Genomic DNA, 19820 nt, shown 5'->3' with positions numbered 1-19820 from the left:
TCTCGGAAACACTATTGCTTGCATCAGGATTGTACTCTGTCTCCCACAGATCGCTAGCTGTCCTGCTTTACAGGCCGGACGTACCTCCATGTCCTGTAATGAGGCTCAGACGTGCAACACCTAGTCATGTGGTTTCATCTCCGATCAACAGTTTTACATCGACGCTAAAGACAGTAAGAAGCGAACATGTCCTGTAATGAGGCTCAGACGTGCAACACCTAGTCATGTGGTTTCATCTCCGATCAACAGTTTTACATCGACGCTAAAGACAGTAAGAAGCGAACAGCCGACCAGCTTCGCCATTTCCGAGATGCTCGTTCCCAGGTGCTGGACTATAACAATCTGCCCTGTATCAAAGTATCATGTGTCAGTAGATTTCCCCATCTGCGATCCGTATCGTCGCTGACGCTGACGCTGTAAAGACGAGCCGATCCTTGGCTCGAGAATGGTGCAGACTAGACAGATTTGTCATTCCTGCGGTTCCTGTGGAAGAGAAAAGAATAATATATTAACACACCTGTCGAATTTTCCATGCTGGTGTGACCTGTAAGAGAAAAAGTAACACACTCTGCTGGGGGATTAGTAAAACTTAATCCCTCAGCAGGTCAGGCCAGCGCGTGCTTGGCCTGTGATGTGGTTGTTGGCCCAGTCCACGGATGAGCCGGTTACGGGAGTGTTCCGTCCTCTCGTAGAATTTCCTGGCGAGGGCGCGGAACCTTTCTCGAAGAGGCAGGATTCCGGTGTCCTCGTGGAGTTGGCGCGTCGAAAAGCGCCTCGGAAGATGCATAGCAGTCTTCAGGGCGCGGTTCTGTATCCGTTGCAGAGTCACAATGTGAGCATCTGCGGCTTTCCCCCAGACCACGGCCGCATACTCTAACAGTGGGCGAACCAATGTTAGGTAAAGCGTGATGCCGTGTTGCGACCGTATCGTCGCTAAAATGATTTCGAATGTGTCCCTGCAATACTAAAATTTCTTACCTTTATTTGCGCTATGGTAATGCTCTTCGCACTGCTTTCTGTTAGTACTTAAAATTGTATAGTTAGCAAACAGCTATTGTGCAAGGCTCTTGCTTAGCACACATTTTAATTAAATAAAATATGACTGAGACAATAACTTCTTGAGAAAAATAGTTACTCAAAATTACATAGATCTGGGAACTCGTATTGACTTGGGTAAGTAACAATATGGCACTAATTTAAAAAACTTGTATTTTGAGTTTTTAAAAATTAATAATGCTCACAATCAACACATTCAATAAGCTGTTTACACGTTAACAATTACCTTTACAAAATCATTGGATGTGAGTGAATACACTGTCTCAGTCGTCACTTATGAATACGCATTGCATTAGTAACAAAACAACTTCCTTTACCTTAATTTTTGCAGCTTCTGTTGAGTTTCATTTTACAATTAGCGAACATCATAGTAGCTTGCAAATAAAAAATCATTACTGCCCGTAGCGAGTAAGTATATATCCAGCACACACCAGATACAACACATCTTTACACTTGAGAGTCCTCCATACATCACTCGAACTGAAGTTACTCTAACACTTTACCCATAACACCTTGAATCAGCGATCGCTGTTGAGCAGCGACGCTACTACACAATCGATACTACGTTTGACCATCTCTGATTCAATACAATATTTTCTTACAAAACTTGAATTAATTTACTCTGTGTATGTCCATGATCCACTTTCTACATCTACATCTACATGGTTACTCTGCGATTCACGCTTATGTGCCTGGCAGAGGGTTCATCGAACCATTTTCATACTACTTCTCTACCATTCCACTCTCGAATGGCGCGTGGGAAAAAGGAACGCCTAAATCTTTCCGTTCGAACTCTGATTTCTCTTATTTTGTTATGATGATCATTTCTCCCTACGCAGATGAGTATCAACAAAATATTCTCGCGTTTGAAAGAGAAAGTTGGTGATTGAAATTTCGTAAATAGATCATACAATGTAAGCTTTCACGGCCGGTATTGTCTTCACTTAAAACTTCCGGGCTGATAGGCCGTGGTCGAAGTATAAAACTCTCTCCTGACGTTTCATCTCGGACTGCGGGAGACATCCTCGAAGGTAAAAAAAACTGCGAAGAGAACTCGAGGAAGCGCTGATTGTATACACAGTACAGAGGACGCCACAGTCGATCACGTGGCGTCCGCTATGAGATTGTTTCTGGTAATGCCAACATTCTCGATTGAAAGTACTCGATCGTCACGCTTGCGATCAACGCTGACATCCAAATTTTATCCAGTTTAACACCTTCGTCTTTCCTGTTAAAATTATTACGATGTTTAACAGTCTCGATAGCCTCTCTATACAATCGTGCATAATAATGCGAGGTTTTTGATATGACGCTCACCTAGCTGCGTCAGGAGAGAGTTTTATACTTTGACCACAGCCTATCAGCCCGGAAGTTTTAAGCGAAGGGTTCGTAAACAGATCTCACCCCAAAGAATACCGCCTTTGTTTGAGTGACTGCCACCCCAAATCGCGTATCATATCAGTGACACTCTCACCCCTATTGTGCGATAACACGAAACGGGCTGCCCTTCTTCGCACTTTTTCGATGTCCTCCGTCAATCCTACCTGGTAAGGATCACACACCGCGCAGCAATATTCCAGCAGAGGACGGACAAGTGTAATGTAGGCTGTATCTTGAGTGGGTTTGTCGCATCTTCTAAGTGTTCTGCCAACAAAGCGCAGTCTTTGTTTCGCCTTCCCCACAATATTATCTATGTGATCTTTCCAATTTAAGTTGCTTGTAAGTGTAATTACTAGGTATTTAGTCGAATTGACAGCCCTTAGATCTGCGCGATTTATCGATATCCAAAATTTATCGGATTTCTTTCAGTACCCATGTGGATGACCTATCACTTTTCTTTGTTTAGTGCCAATTGCCACTTTTCGCACCATATAGAAATTCTCTCTACATCATTTTGTAATTGGAATTGATTGTCTGATGATTTTACTAGACGGTAAATTACAGCGTCATGTGCAAACAATCTAAGGGGGCTGCTCAGATTATCACCTAGATCATTTATGTATATCAGGAACATCAGAGGGCCTATGACACTACCTTGCGGAACGCCAAATATCACTTGTGTTCTACTCGATGATTTACCGTCTATCACCACGAACTGTGAACTCTCTGAGAGGAAATCACGAGTCCAGTCACACAAACGAGACGATACTCTATGTGCACGCAATTTGATCAATAGTCGCTTGTTAGGAACGATATCAAAAGCCTTCTCGAAATCTAAGAATATGGAATCGATCTGAGATCCCTTGCCGACAGCACTCATTAATTCATGGGAATAAAGAGCTAGCTGTTTTCCACAAGAATGATATTTTCTAAATCCGTGTTGGTTATTTATAAATAAGTCATTTTCTTCAAGGTGATTCATAATGTTCGAGTACAGTATATGCTCCAAAATTCTACTGAAAATTGAGGTCAGTCATATGGTCTGTAATTCAGTGGGTGTTACTCCTGTTTCCTTTCTTGAATATTGGTGTGACCGGCGCTACTTTCCAGCCCTTAGGAACAGACCTTTCGTCAGGTGAGCGGTTGTATATGATTCCTAAGAAAGGCGCTATTGCGTCTGCATACTCTGAAAGGAATATCATTGGTATACCATCTAGACCGGAAGACTTGCCTTTCTTAAGTGATTTGAGTCGTTTCGCAACACCTAATATATCTACTTTTATGTCACTCATGCTAACAACTGTTCTGGTTTCGAATTCTGGAATATTTGCTTCGTCTTCTTTCGTGAAGGAGTAACGGAAAACTGTATTTAGTAACTCCGATTTAGTGGCGCCATCATCGGTAACATTTCCATCGCTATCGCGCAGTGACGGTACTGACTGTTTTTGCCACTGGTGTACTTTACATACGACCAGAATCTCTTTGGGTTTTCTACCATATTTTGAGAGAAAGTTTCATTGTGAAAACTATTAAAAGCATCTCGCATTGACGTCCGCACTAAATGTCGAGCTTCCGTGAAACTTTGCCAGTCTTGGGGATTTTGCGTTCTTCTGAATTTGGCATGCTTTTCTCGTTGCTTCTGCAACAGTGTTCTGACGTGTCTTGTGTACCATGGTGGATCACTCCGGTCTCTTATTAACTTATGCTGTTTGAATCTATCTATTGCTGTCGATTTTCTAATACATGGCTACTATCCAGAGAAATACTTTCAGAAAAGATCTTCAGAAACTCTTTTCTTACAATTGCCAGTCCACATTTTACATTCTCTCTACTTCGCCCATCATCAGCTAGAGAGGAACTACGAGCTCTATGAAAGTAGGAAAACGTTATACAACAGTACTTGTCCACATTCTGTGTTGTTTTTATGTGCCTAAATAATTTCGATTCAGTTCCCAATGACTTTAGCTGCTTTTGGGCATTGAACTGAATCAATGGTAACAGGCGAAAATTTGTGATAGACCGGGACTCGAATCCGAATCTGCCGCTTGACACAAGCGGTTGCTTATCCGCCTCGACCATCCGTGCACGCCCCACAGCCGCCCCAAATTCTCACCCCGTCGCCCTCTTAATAGCGCAGCCTGCTCTTTCAGATTCCCGCAAGAGGTCGGGCTTGGTGTGCATTCTCACTGAAAGAATGGACTTCGGTCGTCGCACCTTATATATATATATATATATATATATATATATATATATATATATATATATATAGTGTGTTTTTGTGTTTGTGTGTGTGTGTGTGTGTGTGTGTGTGTGTGTGTGTGTGAGAGAGAGAGAGAGAGAGAGAGAGAGAGCGAGAGAGAGAGAGAGAGAGAGAGAGAGAGAGAGAGCGAGAGAGAGAGAGAGAGAGAGAGAGAGTAAGTGAGTGGTGTCTGTTCTTTAGGACACAACATATATCTTTTAAACTCCTCATCTTGCGAGTTTTCGTGGCATGATGAATCATTATGGGGCTTTATTATGAACGATTGAACAGTTATAGTTGCCTCTAGGAATGCTTTCCTGACATTAGATCGCTTATTTTCGATAAACATGGTTGCTACCAAATTCTCCTTTACTCCTGTGATTCTACAGCCAATTACAACTGCTCTTGCGCTGTTCGCGCTATGTTTACGCGTCTGCTAGCGACTAGTCTTCTAGAGTAATTGATGAATATTTTTCCCACAGAGAAGCTCTACCTCTCTGACCCGGCAGCAGTGCAGGAGCTCAGCGACAACTTCGTGCAGATAGTGTCTCCAATCTTGCACCTGCCGACCGCCGAAGAGCGGGAGGAGGCGGCACTCAAGATGCGGGACTTTTACTTTGGCCACGAGAACATCACCATCGACGATGCTCAAGCCATCACCGATGTAAGTGTCAACAGCACTGGACAGTCTGGGTGTGGAAGAGGTACTTCCTGTCAATTAACCAATTTTTTGTCAGTCTCCCTGCTTGTGGTAGACTACGATCCCGCTGTAATACTGGAGGAGAATCCTCTGAGTAAGTCTGTATTTGACATGTAGGTCATGGCTTTATGAATATACCGTTAGAAGACTACTGCTTTATCTACACACTGAATTCATGAATTGTTTGAAAGGAAACAGAGAAAAATTAGTAATTCTAGGAAATATCTTTAGCAAGGAGAAAAGAGCCCTTACATACGGGATGGACACTACAAACCACACTGCTAGTATAACAAGGGAACAAGTGGAGAAAACTAAAAATCTGTCAGTCAGCAACGAGAGAACGATATTGATCGATTGATATAGGAGGGCTGTTCGGAACATAAGGTCCAATAGGTCCCAAAATGGAAACGTCAACGAAAATCAAATGAAACTTTACACAGATGTAGTGGGCAGTGTCTCTAGTATGCCTATCGATCGCGTCACGTCGCTCCTTCCAGCTATGAGACCACAGTGAAGATGTAAAGACGCCTGATTTCACGCAACCCCAGATAACGTACATGTCATAGATTTTCTTCTTCATGGCAATTCTCAGGCGCACACTGAAGGGTAAATGAAAACACCCCTGCGGCGTTTCGGATGGAAGTGTTTGATCACCCACCATACAGCCCGAACTTGGCTCCCTCTGATGTTCACCTCTGCTCACATGAACCGCTGGCTGTGAAGACATTTTGGCACAGACAACGAACTGCAGATCAGCTCAGAGAAATGGCGGAAAGCACAGGTGGCTGCATTCTATGATAAGGGTATTGTGAAAGTTGGTACAACGCTACAACGTAAGTCGGAGAGGCCACTTTGTAGAGAAGCAGCTGAAAGGCTAGCTAACTAACACAAACGAAACATTGATTTTCACTGTGGTTTCCATTTCGCGACCGATCGTACTTTACTTTCTGAATGGCCCTCTTACCTTCATTGACATCCAAAATTCCCTAACACCAAACAGGCTAGACAAACGCTTTTGGGATAGACACTCAAAATAAACACTGTTTTGCTGTTGTGTAGTCTCTCACAACAACTGTGGAACAAAATCTGATGTTAGGTTGCAATCAAATTCCCTTGTTCAGGCACGCAGATTCTAAACCTTTACGTTATTGTGATCTTCAGTCTTACAACTGGTTCCAAGTAGCTGTCCACATACCATGTTAACCGCTCAAAAAAGGTTTTGCACCATCGTTTGCGCGTATTTTAATATACAGCCTCTTTCTCAATAACTTTTTTGGTCGTAGGAAATCGCTCTGTACAGCCCCCTGGGTAGAAGTGATGCAAGTAAATCCGCATTCTCGCTGCACCTCAGCAGAACTCGTTGTGTCTCCAATCCTGGACTGTTCAGAACTGTCACCATGTTTAGAAGCGTTATTTTCATCTTAGGCCGCACCTTCACTCTACAGCAAGAAAACTTGTCAGCATGGGAAGGTGTTCGCCGAATTGGCGCACACCACAGATCACAGCTACGTCATCCGAACAGTCAGCCTCTATAATTCTTCTTCTTCACTTAATGGATTAACCACTCCTGCTCGTTCTGGCTTCACAGCTGTCTCCAGCGCGCCCCGAGTCGTTAATAGTCTCTTCTTCCCCTCGGTATGTAATCTAACACTCTCTTGTGAAGCCTGGTATTTTCCACTGGTTGATAGTGATCGCTCCAGTACTATCTGCCAGAATCGTGCACTGTCATTTAGGAGGGCTGTGTTGACACAGACAGTAGGTGCTCTTCTCCTTTCAATCTGTTTTGTCTCTAGGCGTCCATTACTAACAACAGCGCAACAATGACTAAAGAAGGTAGGCGAAGAACATGTTAGAAAAGAACCTGGATCAGTCATTTTGAGTTCTCTTCATTGACGAGTCCAGGACTTGTCTGACACTTTACAATCGTTGCATAGTAGTGTGAAGGAGGCCAAAAACCAATGGGCGACTCAGGCCTGCATTCCCATGGGTTCTGGGGAGGTGTCTTGGGCTGGTATCATGTACGAACGCCGGCCGCCTCTCACCGCCATCGAGGGTAATTTAGGAGTTCCAAATTAACATAAAAAGTTCCTGGGTATGATGTACCGTCATACTGTAAAATAACTGTCACTGATAAATTCAACGTTTCGGCCGCGGTTGCGGTCGCCTTCCTCTCGGTCTGCTGAAGCACTACAACCAGAAAACTTCTATGTTATCAGTTTAGAACTGTGGAAACATACTCAACAGAGCGCTGAGCAGTATCGCTACAAGATACTCCCCACCTATTGTCCAACCTTACTGTCAGCATTTCGGCGAACGGATCGTCTTCGAAAATGATAACAAACGAACTCTCATCATGCCCATGTTCAGAACAGCTTCCTCCAGGCGGCAAGAAACAACCAAACTGAATGGTCTGCGGTACTTTAGTCATCAACGTGACTGAACATGCATCTGAAACATGCAGTCTGTGGGCACAGGAGCCATCCTCACACGCTGAGTGACTTCAATACGGCCACCATCGTAGTGTGAGACGAACTTGAGCAGCAGAACCTCTGCTAACTTGCTGACAGACTCGGAAAGCGGGTCCAGGTATATTATAACGCGCGGAAGTAGCATAATGGTAACGAATAATACCCAGCAGTAGATTATAAATTTCCCCTGTATTGGTGAATTGTTTTTACGTCATAATTGTCTCATTTCCTGCTTCCCTTGAATCTCCGTTTTGATGTTTTATGTCACACTAACATTTTAGAGTCATAAGTCGTTTCTTTCGTGACCGTGGTGATCTAGTTGGTGAAGCTCTAAGCTGGGGGCCTGGAGGTCCAAGTTCAGTCCTGGATAGGAGTGGGGATTTTTGCTCATTCTAGTTCCTCCAGGAATGACCAAGTTCGCTCAGCCCGTTATCAAATGCGTACCAGAAATCATTCCCAGGTGTACGAGGCAGCTGGGACGATAGGCCTATCACCCTTCCCCTCCTAGCATCGACGTCAAAAAAGGTTGCACACGACCTACAGTCAGAGAAAAATTGTGTCACAGGCTTATGCCACAGTCTTCACCATATTGTTAAGTTAATTGCTTTATTCTCAGCTTCCTTTGGCTCTAAGTCAATACACCTTCATAGATGATATATTTACGTCATTTGCACACTAATAATTAAAGCTATTACAAGTTGTATTTTACGAGGGCTATCGACAAAGTACATTACGTTTTGGAATTAAAAATAAATAAAGTATTGGAGTTTTTATTATTACACTCCTGGAAATGGAAAAAAGAACACATTGACACCGGTGTGTCAGACCCACCATACTTGCTCCGGACACTGCGAGACGGCTGTACAACCAATGATCACACGCACCGCACAGCGGACACACCAGGAACCGCGGTGTTGGCCGTCGAATGGCGCTAGCTGCGCAGCATTTGTGCACCGCCGCCGTCAGTGTCAGCCAGTTTGCCGTGGCATACGGAGCTCCATCGCAGTCTTTAACACTGGTAGCATGCCGCGACAGCGTGGACGTGAACCGTATGTGCAGTTGACGGACTTTGAGCGAGGGCATATAGTGGGCATGCTGGAGGCCGGGTGGACGTACCGCCGAATTGCTCAACCCGTGGGGCGTGAGGTCTCCACAGTACATCGATGTTGTCGCCAGTGGTCGGCGGAAGGTGCACGTGCCCGTCGACCTGGGACCGGACCGCAGCGACGCACGGATGCACGCCAAGACCGTAGGATCCTACGCAGTGCCGTAGGGGACCGCACCGCCACTTCCCAGCAAATTAGGGACACTGTTGCTCATGGGGTATCGGCGAGGACCATTCGCAACCGTCTCCATGAAGCTGGGCTACGGTCCCGCACACCGTTAGGCCGTCTTCCGCTCACGCCCTAACATCGTGCAGCCCGCCTCCAGTGGTGTCGCGACAGGCGTGAATGGAGGGACGAGTGGAGACGTGTCGTCTTCAGCGATGAAAGTCGCTTCTGCCTTGGTGCCAATGATGGTCGTATGCGTGTTTGGCGCCGTGCAGGTGAGCGCCACAATCAGGACTGCATACGACCGAGGCACACAAGGCCAACACCCGGCATCATGGTGTGGGGAGCGATCTCCTACACTGGCCGTACACCTCTGGTGATCGTCGATGGGACACTGAATAGTGCACGGTACATCCAAACCGTCATCGAACCCATCGTTCTACCATTCCTAGACCGGCAAGGGAACTTGCTGTTCCAACAGGACAATGCACGTCCGCATATATCCCGTGCCACCCAACGTGCTCTAGAAGGTGTAAGTCAACTACCCTGGCCAGCAAGATCTCCGGATCTGTCCCCCATTGAGCATGTTTGGGACTGGATGAAGCGTCGTGTCTCACGCGGTCTGCACGTCCAGCACGAACGCTGGTCCAACTGAGGCGGCAGGTGGAAATGGCATGGCAAGCCGTTCCACAGGACTACATCCAGCATCTCTACGATCGTCTCCATGGGAGAATAGCAGCCTGCATGGCTGCGAAAGTTGGATATACACTGTACTAGTGCCGACATTGTGCATGCTCTGTTGCCTGTGTCTATGTGCCTGTGGTTCTGTCAGTGTGATCATGTGATGTATCTGACCCCAGGAATGTGTCAATAAAGTTTCCCCTTCCTGGGACAATGAATTCACGGTGTTCTTATTTCAATTTCCAGGAGTGTATATACAGATGATAGCCACACTTAAATACTACTTTTCTACATAGTTGCCGTTTGCATTAAGGCACTTATCGTAGCAATGGACGAGCTTGGAAATGCCTTCGTCGTAAAATTCGGCCACCTGCGCCTCCAACCACGTGGTTGCCTCTTCTTGAAGCTTTGCGTCGCCATCAAAACGCTGCATAGCCAACCACTTCGTCATTTCTGGGAATAAGTGGAAGTCGCTCGGTGCCAGGTCGGGACTGTACAGCGGATGAGGAAACAACTCCCACTTAAAAGATTCGAGAACTTCACGAGTGGCATTTGCCGTGTGAGCCGGGCGTTGTCGTGAGTCAGCAAGATCTTTGAGCCCAACTTTCCCCTGCGCTTGTTTTGTATTGCTCTTCTGAGGTCTGTGCAGAGTTTGGCAATACCTTTGAGAGTTTATTGTAGTGCCTCTTTCCAGAAAATCCACAAAAATCACACCTTTTCTGTCCCAAAAGAAGAGGTAACCGCGTGGTTGAAGGCGCAGGCGGCCGAATTTTACGAAGAAGGAATTTCCAAGCTCATCCATCGCTACGATAAGTGCCTTAATTTAAATGGCAACTATGTAGAAAAGTAGTATTTAAGTTTGGCTTTCATCTGTATATAATAAAACAATTCCAATACTTTATTTATTTTTAATTCCAAAACGTAATCTACTTTGTGGATAGCCCTCGTATGTGTTGGTTAGCACTACCAAGTTCATGTGGCAAGAGCAAGCCATCTGGGCAGCAGGTCAGGTGCTGAAGTGTGGACACAGGGACGCAAAATGGTTGGTCTACACTGAGAGGTGTAGTCCGCTTACCGGCGCATTTACGACTGTGCAGAAAATATCAGGTCCTAAGTTTGTGACGATTTCGTGGTAACACTGTTCTACGCAGAGAAAAAACAGTCAACACACAGGTGAACGTTCATATTAGGGCGCCATGTATAAAAATATCTCCATTTATATCCATATGCAGGGTGTCATGGATATAAATGCTGATATTTTTTTATGTGGAACACGAGGAGCACACTTAAAGGAAACTATATAGCTACACACAGGAGATACAGCAGTAACTATACACAGTTTCTTTTAATAAATAATAGAATAGATCTTGTGATACGGTACATTGTGTGTGTACCGTATCACAAGAGTTCTTGTGATACGGTACATTACACACACACACATACATATATATATATATATGAAATGGAAAAAAGAACACATTGACACCGGTGTGTCAGACCCACCATACTTGCTCCGGACACTGCGAGACGGCTGTACAAGCAATGATCACACGCACCGCACAGCGAACACACCAGGAACCGCGGTGTTGGCCGTCGAATGGCGCTACCTGCGCAGCATTTGTGCACCGCCGCCGTCAGTGTCAGCCAGTTTGCCGTGGCATACGGAGCTCCATCGCAGTCTTTAACACTGGTAGCATACCACGACAGCGTGGACGTGAACCGTATGTGCAGTTGACGGACTTTGAGCGAGGGCGTGTAGTGGGCATGCTGGAGGCCGGGTGGACGTACCGCCGAATTGCTCAACCCGTGGGGCGTGAGGTCTCCACAGTACATCGATGTTGTCGCCGGTGGTCGGCAGAAGGTGCACGTGCCCGTAGACCTGGGACCGGACCGCAGCGACGCACGGATGCACGCCAAGACCGTAGGATCCTACGCAGTGCCGTAGGGGACCGCACCGCCACTTCCCAGCAAATTAGGGACACTGTTGCTCATGGGGTATCGGCGAGGACCATTCGCAACCGTCTCCATGAAGCTGGGCTACGGTCCCGCACACCGTTAGGCCGTCTTCCGCTCACGCCCCAACATCGTGCAGCCCGCCTCCAGTGGTGTCGCGACAGGCGTGAATGGAGGGAGGAATGGAGACATGTCGTCTTCAGCGATGAAAGTCGCTTCTGCCTTGGTGCCAATGATGCTCGTATGCGTGTTTGGCGCCGTGCAGGTGAGCGCCACAATCAGGACTGCATACGATCGAGGCACACAAGGCCAACACCCGGTATCATGGTGTGGGGAGCGATCTCCTAGTCTGGCTGTACACCTCTGGTGATCGTCGAGGGGACACTGAATAGTGCACGGTACATCCAAACCGTCATCGAACCCATCGTTCTACCATTCCTAGACCGGCAAGGGAACTTGCTGTTTCAACAGGACAATGCACGTCCGCATGTATCCCGTGCCACCCAACGTGCTCCAGAAGGTGTAAGTCAACTACCCTGGCCAGCAAGATCTCCGGATCTGCCCCCCATTGAGCATGTTTGGGACTGGATGAAGCGTCGTCTCACGCGGTCTGCACGTCCAGCACGAACGCTGGTCCAACTGAGGCGCCAGGTGGAAATGGCATGGCAAGCCGTTCCACAGGACTACACCCAGCATCTCTACGATCGTCTCCATGGGAGAATAGCAGCCTGCATTGCTGTGAAAGGTGGATATACACTGTACTAGTGCCGACATTGTGCATGCTCTGTTGGCTGTATCTATGTGCCTGTGGTTCTGTTAGTGTAATCATGTGATGTATCTGTCCCCAGGAATGTGTCAATAAAGATTCCCCTTCCTGGGACAATGAATTCACGGTGTTCTTATTTCAATTTCCAGGAGTGTATATATATATATTCTTTTATGTTTGTTTCTCGCGTCCCAGATGTGTACCGATATATACTGGGGCGAGCCAGCTGACGCCACCGTGAGGGTGGCATCCAACCATTCCGATGCCGGGCCCATCTACTACCACCTGTTCGATTATCGAGGACCGGAGCTTGGCAACGGCACGTATGGTACGTCTGTTCTACAACAACTGAAAACAAAAAAGTTTTTGTGATGATTCATAGTGACACAATTTTCCCACGAGCCCCTTCTTATCTGTAGTGACACAATTTTCCCACGAGCCCCTTCTTATCTGTTGCCGTGCAGTCGTTTCTTTTTTTATTTTATATTTTTAAACAAAAAACTTATCTCTTATTCACATTCACCACATTGCTAGGGCCTGATTAGAAGTTCTTTGATAAGAATAAAAACTATTGCTTGATAAGTTAATGATGCGTGTGGTCCTGAATGGTGGTTGACAACACATGCTATCTGAAGCGCGAGTAAGATATTTTGATTTAGATGTCTTTGAGGCTGTCAGATTAGTCGAATGCTAGTTCCCTCCTTTTACATCCCTAACTCTGGCTAGTACATATTCGCCTTTTTCGCGCTATGATGTGATCATTTTATTCTGGTTCCAAACTTTTACTCTACCGTAATTTTAACATTCAACCGCCGTAACTTCGCAAACAATGTAGATTTTTATTGACTCGGGCGACGACTGATCCAGTATATGTTTTTTATTGACTTTAGAATCATGTTGCTTGAGTCGAGCATGGTCCCTTTATGGTAACCTGCCTGGGATGGTTGAACATGTACAAGCCTCACCATCACGTCACGGTCACACGCCAACGGGAGTTTCCTTGTTTTATTTTCAATTTTTTTAATTTTTCATAATTTTCGTTTTTATTATTTTGTTATTTTGTATTATATTTGAATTTTTTAATTTTGTCTAGTTTTTTATTGTTTCTGAAATTGTTTTATTTTATAGCTACACACATTTTATTCATATACATATGAGACCATATATACAAACGCACAAAATAACAGCAAACATAAACAGGATACCGAACGAAATATCAAATACTGCACGAAATTAAGATAATAATGTATGTAAATAGTTTATATTACGTAGATAAATTTACGATACGACCATATCACTTAAATGTTGTTGTTGTTGTTGTTGTTGTTGTTGTGGTCTTCAGTCCTGAGACTGGTTTGATGCAGCTCTCCATGCTACTCTATCCTGTGCTAGCTTCTTCATCTCCCAGTAGCTAATGCAGCCTACATCCTTCTGAATCTGCTTAGGGTATTCATCTCTTGGTCTCTCTCTACGATTTTTACCCTCCACGTTGCCCTCCAGTACTAAGTTGGTGATCCTTTGATGCCTCAGAACATGTCCTACCAAAGGATCCCTTCTTCTAGTCAAGTTGTGCCACATACTCCTCTTCTCCACAATTCTATTCAATACCTCCTCATTAATTATGTTACTCTGTTTATGTTTATCAAATTGAAATTCATGTCACATATTACAGTCCCTTGGTGTTGTAAAACTTTAAGCTCCTAAGTCAGTGCATCAAAAGATACGGCAGTTTATGTCACTTATTTTGATACAAACTCATTCATCAAAACCTAAAGGGTACTTCTTGTTGACGCAGAATCATGATTTTTGGCAAGATGCGAGGTTTCACAGTACAAGCAACGGAAAAAATCCGAAAACTGTTACTCTGTAATCACTTAAATAACCTTACTTAACAGCTTACTATATCGCACCCTGAGTAATAATAACTACTGAAAAGCGTAAATCTTATCTCTTATCTTAAAATCCTTGTCATTGTTTATTTAAAGTATTCAACAATAAAAATTCAAAATTAAGTAACCGCCGCTAGAAAAACTCGGGTGAATAATTTTGGCGAGAAGTGTTGCAACAACCAATGCAAATTAAGTATGAGTATGATTGGTTGAAATAAGTAGAAGAACGGTGAAACAAAGTACACACCACAAAATACGTTCAACTTTTCAGTCCTTACTAAAATGGTCGAAATTAAGCTTGTTTTAACCGAAAATAAATTTTCTACAATATAGCGTAGAAGTTTTCGAAGAAACTGCAGTAAAGCAGTTTATATTGGTTATAAATAAGGTGACCTTTTTTCTGACAGTTATTTTCATAGAAGTTTTTGCATTAGTTTCATTTTCTGTGTGGTCATCGACAAAGCTTTAAATGTTCGTGCAAGCAGTGCATCTTTTTGTACAGGTTTGTGAATACTTCTGGGTTGGTACATGCAATGTTTAGCAAGTCCAAAGATTTCTCGATGGTTTTAAGGCACCGCTGAATAGAATATTTTATGCATGAACATCGAAACGGCACAGTTATCAAATTGAAATTTATGTTACATATTAAGATCAACGGTCCCTTGGTGTTGTAAAACTTTAAGCTCCTAAGTCAATGCATCAAAAGACTTGGCAGTTTATGTCACTTATTTTGATACGAACTCATTCATCAGAACCTAAAGAGTACTTCTTGTTGACCTAGAATCATGATATTTGTCAAGATGTGAGGTTTCACAGTACAAGCAACGGAAAAATATCCGAAAATTGTTACTCTTTAATTACAATACGAAAAACATTTTTGGCTATTTGCTATCGGATTGTCTGTCAGTCCGTTTATCTGTTAAGATTCCTTTTTCTCAGGAATGTGTAGACGTATATCTTGCTTGTATGAACATCGATAACAGAAAAAAATCGTCGTGATTCTCGAGTCCTAGGATGCATGAACTATATGCACACATAATTAGATTTTACAGAACCATCTGTGCACGAATCCTGCACGCAATTATCCGGATATTTTTAAATTTTATTCTAATGCTGACCTTAAAATGCAACACACGCCTACGAAACACATTTTCATATGCAAATGCGTAATTTTTCGTACGTAAATCCCGAATGATGAAAGAGTTTGTCAAACACTTCTTATAATTACAGTATAAATATTTTTGCTTGTCGTCCGTATGTCTTTAAAACGTCTCAGCGAGTGCGATTTGCGTAACAAAATTTTACGTGCATTTTATGTGCACATTTTGAGCGCCATATCGTGGCAGAGGATAAAGCTTTCACAAGAGAACAGAAAGACTGTTAACTACTTGTATGTGTCTACCTCCTTACAAAATTTGAATCGATTCGCGCAAGAGTGAAACACAGAAGTGGCGCGTGTAAGAAAACCTCACAAAAAACGTGTTTTTTGCGAGTAAAATCCGAATAAGACTAAATTTTTGAATCAGTTTTCAATTTATAGCGCACTAACGCGTTTTCCATTTATTTGATTCAGTTTAAACCGTTTCCACGCATTCATTTCAGGTAAGAACGAATATTACGTGCTACAGTATATTTAGCTAGACTTTAAACCATCGTCTCTTGACAGCGAATAAAGACTGGCAAATAAAAAAAACAACTTTTTGAATTTATCCATTTATCTATCGTCGTGCAATGTTTGAACCGATCCATTTAAGGTATAAAACTTTTTTCGCATAAAATACAGACGGAGTACAATTTTTTCAAAGGGTTAAAACTTATCAGATCAAGGTCCGATTTACCGGTGAGCCAAGTTTGAACTATCAGTTTCCAGACCGGTATCATTGAAGGGTGGCTGATTTTACAAGCAAAATCCGAACAGCGAAATTAGAAACGATGCCATTAGTTGAGCTATAATTTCAGCCAAACTAAAAATTTTGGAAGATTTCGCCATTCAAACCTTGCTTAATATATTGTAATATAGCTACAGTAAGGCCTGATGTTCGAATGGCTATACGAATGGCTGCCGGTCCGGACTAAACCAAAAACTGTTTACCTCTTGTTCCTACCCCAAACAGGCATCGAACACCAAGACTTACAGCGCTCCCGCGCTATAACGATACAGGGGCCTTATTTGCAGAAAGCATTTGAATTAACTATCCTAGCTAAAGCATCCTTCCAAACTACTTGCGTGGCAACTGATACTGCAGCAAGTCCAAGAACACATGGTTGGCACTGCAGGTAGAGGTTTTCAGAGTTTTTCCCTGAGACAACAGGAACATTTCTGCGAAACAGCGCGCAAAGTATTCAACTTGCAAATGGCCTAAAGCGTAGTTTTGTTACCTTCTACATCATGCTGACATCTTTTCGTTGATAACTCACTTCGAAAATCTTTATTACGTACTCGTTATTTCATGCACATATTTGTCAGATTTGACTTTAACTGAGCTCAGTAAACTGGTTTTATCTGAATCGTCACAATAATTTATCAGCACTTTCTTCCGTGAGGAAAATACTTTTGAAGTTCCTACACATCTTCCACGGATCTCACGTGCTGTTGTAAGTGTATGCTACCACTGGCGCTACTACTGTAAGGCAAATTACACGATTGAAATGCATCACTCTTAAGCTCTCATTTGCGCGGTAAACTTAGCAGTCCAGAACGCAAGTGTCTAACATATACAACGGTGGAGATCCCTTCTGAACAGCACGCTGCAAGGCATCCCAAATGTGCTCAATAACGTCCATGTGTGGGGCGTTGGTGGCCAGCAGAAGTGTTTAAACTCAGAAGAGTGTTCCTGGAGCCACTGTGTAACAATTCTGGACGTGTGGACCGTCGCATTGTACTGCTGGAATTGCCCAATGGACATGAACGGATGCAGGTGAACAGACAAAATGCTTACGCACGTGTCACCTATCAAAGCTTATCTAGATGTATCAGGGATCCCATATCACTCCTACTGCCCAGGTCCCACACAATTACGTACCCTCCACCAGCTTGAACAGTCCCCTGCTGACATGCAGGGCCAATGGATTCAGGAGGTTGTCTCCATAACGGTACACGTAAACCCGCTCGACACAATTTGAAATGAGAGTCGTCCGACCAGGCAACATGTTTCCTGTATTCACCAGTCCAATGTCGGTGTTGACGGGCCCAGGCGAAGCGTAAAGGTATGTTTCGTCATGGGTACACGAGAGGGCCTGCGGCTCCGAAATCCCATATCGATGACGTTTCGTTGAATGGTTCACACGTTGACAGTTGTTGTTGGCCCTGCATTGAAATCTGCAGCAATTTGCTGAAGGATTGCACTTCTGTCACTTTCAACGATTTTTTTCAGTCGTCGTTGGTCCCGGTCTCACAGGATCTTTTTCCGGCCGCAGCGATGTCGGAGATTTGATGTTTACCGGATTCCTGATATTCACGGTACACTCGTGAAATGGTCGTACTTTAAAATTCCCAGTTCATCGCTACCTCGGATATGCTATGTCCCATCGCTCGCACATAGACTATAACACCACGTTTAAACTCATATCTTGATAACCCACCGTTGTAGCAGCAGCCACAGATGTAACAACTGCGCCAGATACTTGTCTTATAGAGGCGTTGCGACCGCAGCGACGTATGCTGCCTGTTTACATATCTGTGTATTTGAATACGCATGCCTATACATGCTTCTTTGGCGCTTCAGTGTATTGGTTCAAATGGCTCTGAGCACTATGGGACTTAACTTCTAAGGTCATCAGTCCCCTAGAACTTAGAATTACTTCAACCTAACTAACCTAAAGACATCACACACATCCATGCCCGAGGCAGGATTCGAACCTGCGACCGAAGCGGTCGCTCGGCTCCAGGCTGTAGCGCCTAGAACCGCACGGCCACTCCGGCCGGCATATTAATGTTTCCGATGAAATGAGTCAACTTACAGATAAACCCATTACAGAATTAGTATTTATTAACATACTGAAGAATAAATATCGGCCTATACAGTAATTCATTATTGAAATTTTAACAATAGTTTTGTATTTGTTCCTCGTAAATTTCATATTTTGCCTATTATCTAACTCATTCATATGAATTTTTCGAATGAGCATTTTGATTTTGTCAGTTAAAGATCAATTGTACTCAATTCCTGTAAAAACTAAAGACTTATATTTGAATAAAACGTATGTTTATCGCCCGAAATGTTAAAGTAAATCAACGCAACAAAATCCGCTCAAACTCTTCTCATTTATCTGGTTGTACCCTTTTGAAACAGACAACTGAATACGAAAAAGAACCTCAACCTCAGTTTTCAGCGATAAGCACTGGCTTTAATGCACAAGTAGTGGTATCATTCTCGATTATAAGATGATTTTTGGGCAGAGATTTAAAACTTTGGAATCTAATGGAGAATACTGGTGAAATTCTTGTAGTACTCAACCCCTCATTACTTTTCGAGAAAAGCAGCGATTGGTAGACCAAGTAAGTTTTCTTTTATTTACCTATAGTCCAGTCAAATAGTAGATATACCTTGCAAAAGGTGGGGTAGAAGAGTTTATTTTTTTCAACTCGTTCATATTATTGGAAAGATTAGAAAGCCGAGTTTTGCCAACAAAATTTCGCTTGGGAAAACTTCCTGCAGTCAAAAAATTTCGAAAATTTCGGTTTTTTTCAGTTTTTTTTCAAAATATCTCAGTTTCATTTGCTCCTATCGCTTTAACGCCTATTTTCGTTTTTAAAGAGCACAAAATTTTCTACAAATTTGATTCTTACCATTTTTTTCTACTCCCAATATCTAAGGCGCTACAGAGCCTCAAAAAATGCCAATTTTTCAATTTTTGAACATAGTGGCAAGATACCTTATTTTTAACACTATTTTTTGAGTTTCTGTTTGTGTAGTATAAATACATTATACACCATGTTATATGTTGGAATTTACCACCTCACTTTCAGGTATTCAATTTCTCTGTATGCAATATGGGGATTGCTGGGCACCCAACTATTGTGATTCTTACATCACTACCTGAAGTTCACTATGGGCCGCCACAGCCCTGGTATTTGTAAAACTATAAATATAAATCATTGAGACACACACACACACACGCGCGCGCGCGCTCGCACGCACGAATTGTCTCAGAAACTGAACTATTATTAGCTGCAATAGGCGACCTAATTAGGTAGGTAATTATTCTTGTGTATAAAAGCCACACAGTTGACATTAAAAATAAGTAGCTTTATTACAATTAAAATGCATTGTCAGTTACTAAAAAATATTGACAGTTCTGGATGTGTAATACTTGTAATATTGCACTTAAGCGCACTTGAGACAGATATGAGCATCACTTCCAACGTTTTGATGTGCCAGGTTCCTCAGTGTCACAAGAAATACCTTGAGTTACGG

At 43.4% G+C, this 19820-nt stretch overlaps 1 protein-coding gene across 1 annotated transcript in view; it reads left to right on the top strand.

The window, feature by feature from the left end:
• The window catches only part of LOC126282389 (venom carboxylesterase-6-like), a 72325-nt gene that overhangs the window by 40224 nt on the left and 12281 nt on the right, over positions 1-19820 (top strand). The window contains exons 6-7 of the mRNA XM_049982046.1: positions 5158-5339; positions 12710-12842. Coding sequence (XP_049838003.1) covers positions 5158-5339; positions 12710-12842 — 315 coding nt within the window. The remainder of the gene's footprint in view (positions 1-5157; positions 5340-12709; positions 12843-19820) is intronic.

Source organism: Schistocerca gregaria, chromosome 7 (assembly GCF_023897955.1).
Source record: "Schistocerca gregaria isolate iqSchGreg1 chromosome 7, iqSchGreg1.2, whole genome shotgun sequence".
Lineage (NCBI taxonomy): Eukaryota > Metazoa > Arthropoda > Insecta > Orthoptera > Acrididae > Schistocerca > Schistocerca gregaria.
Note: the sequence above shows the minus strand (reverse complement) of the source record. Positions and strands in the feature narration are given on the sequence as shown.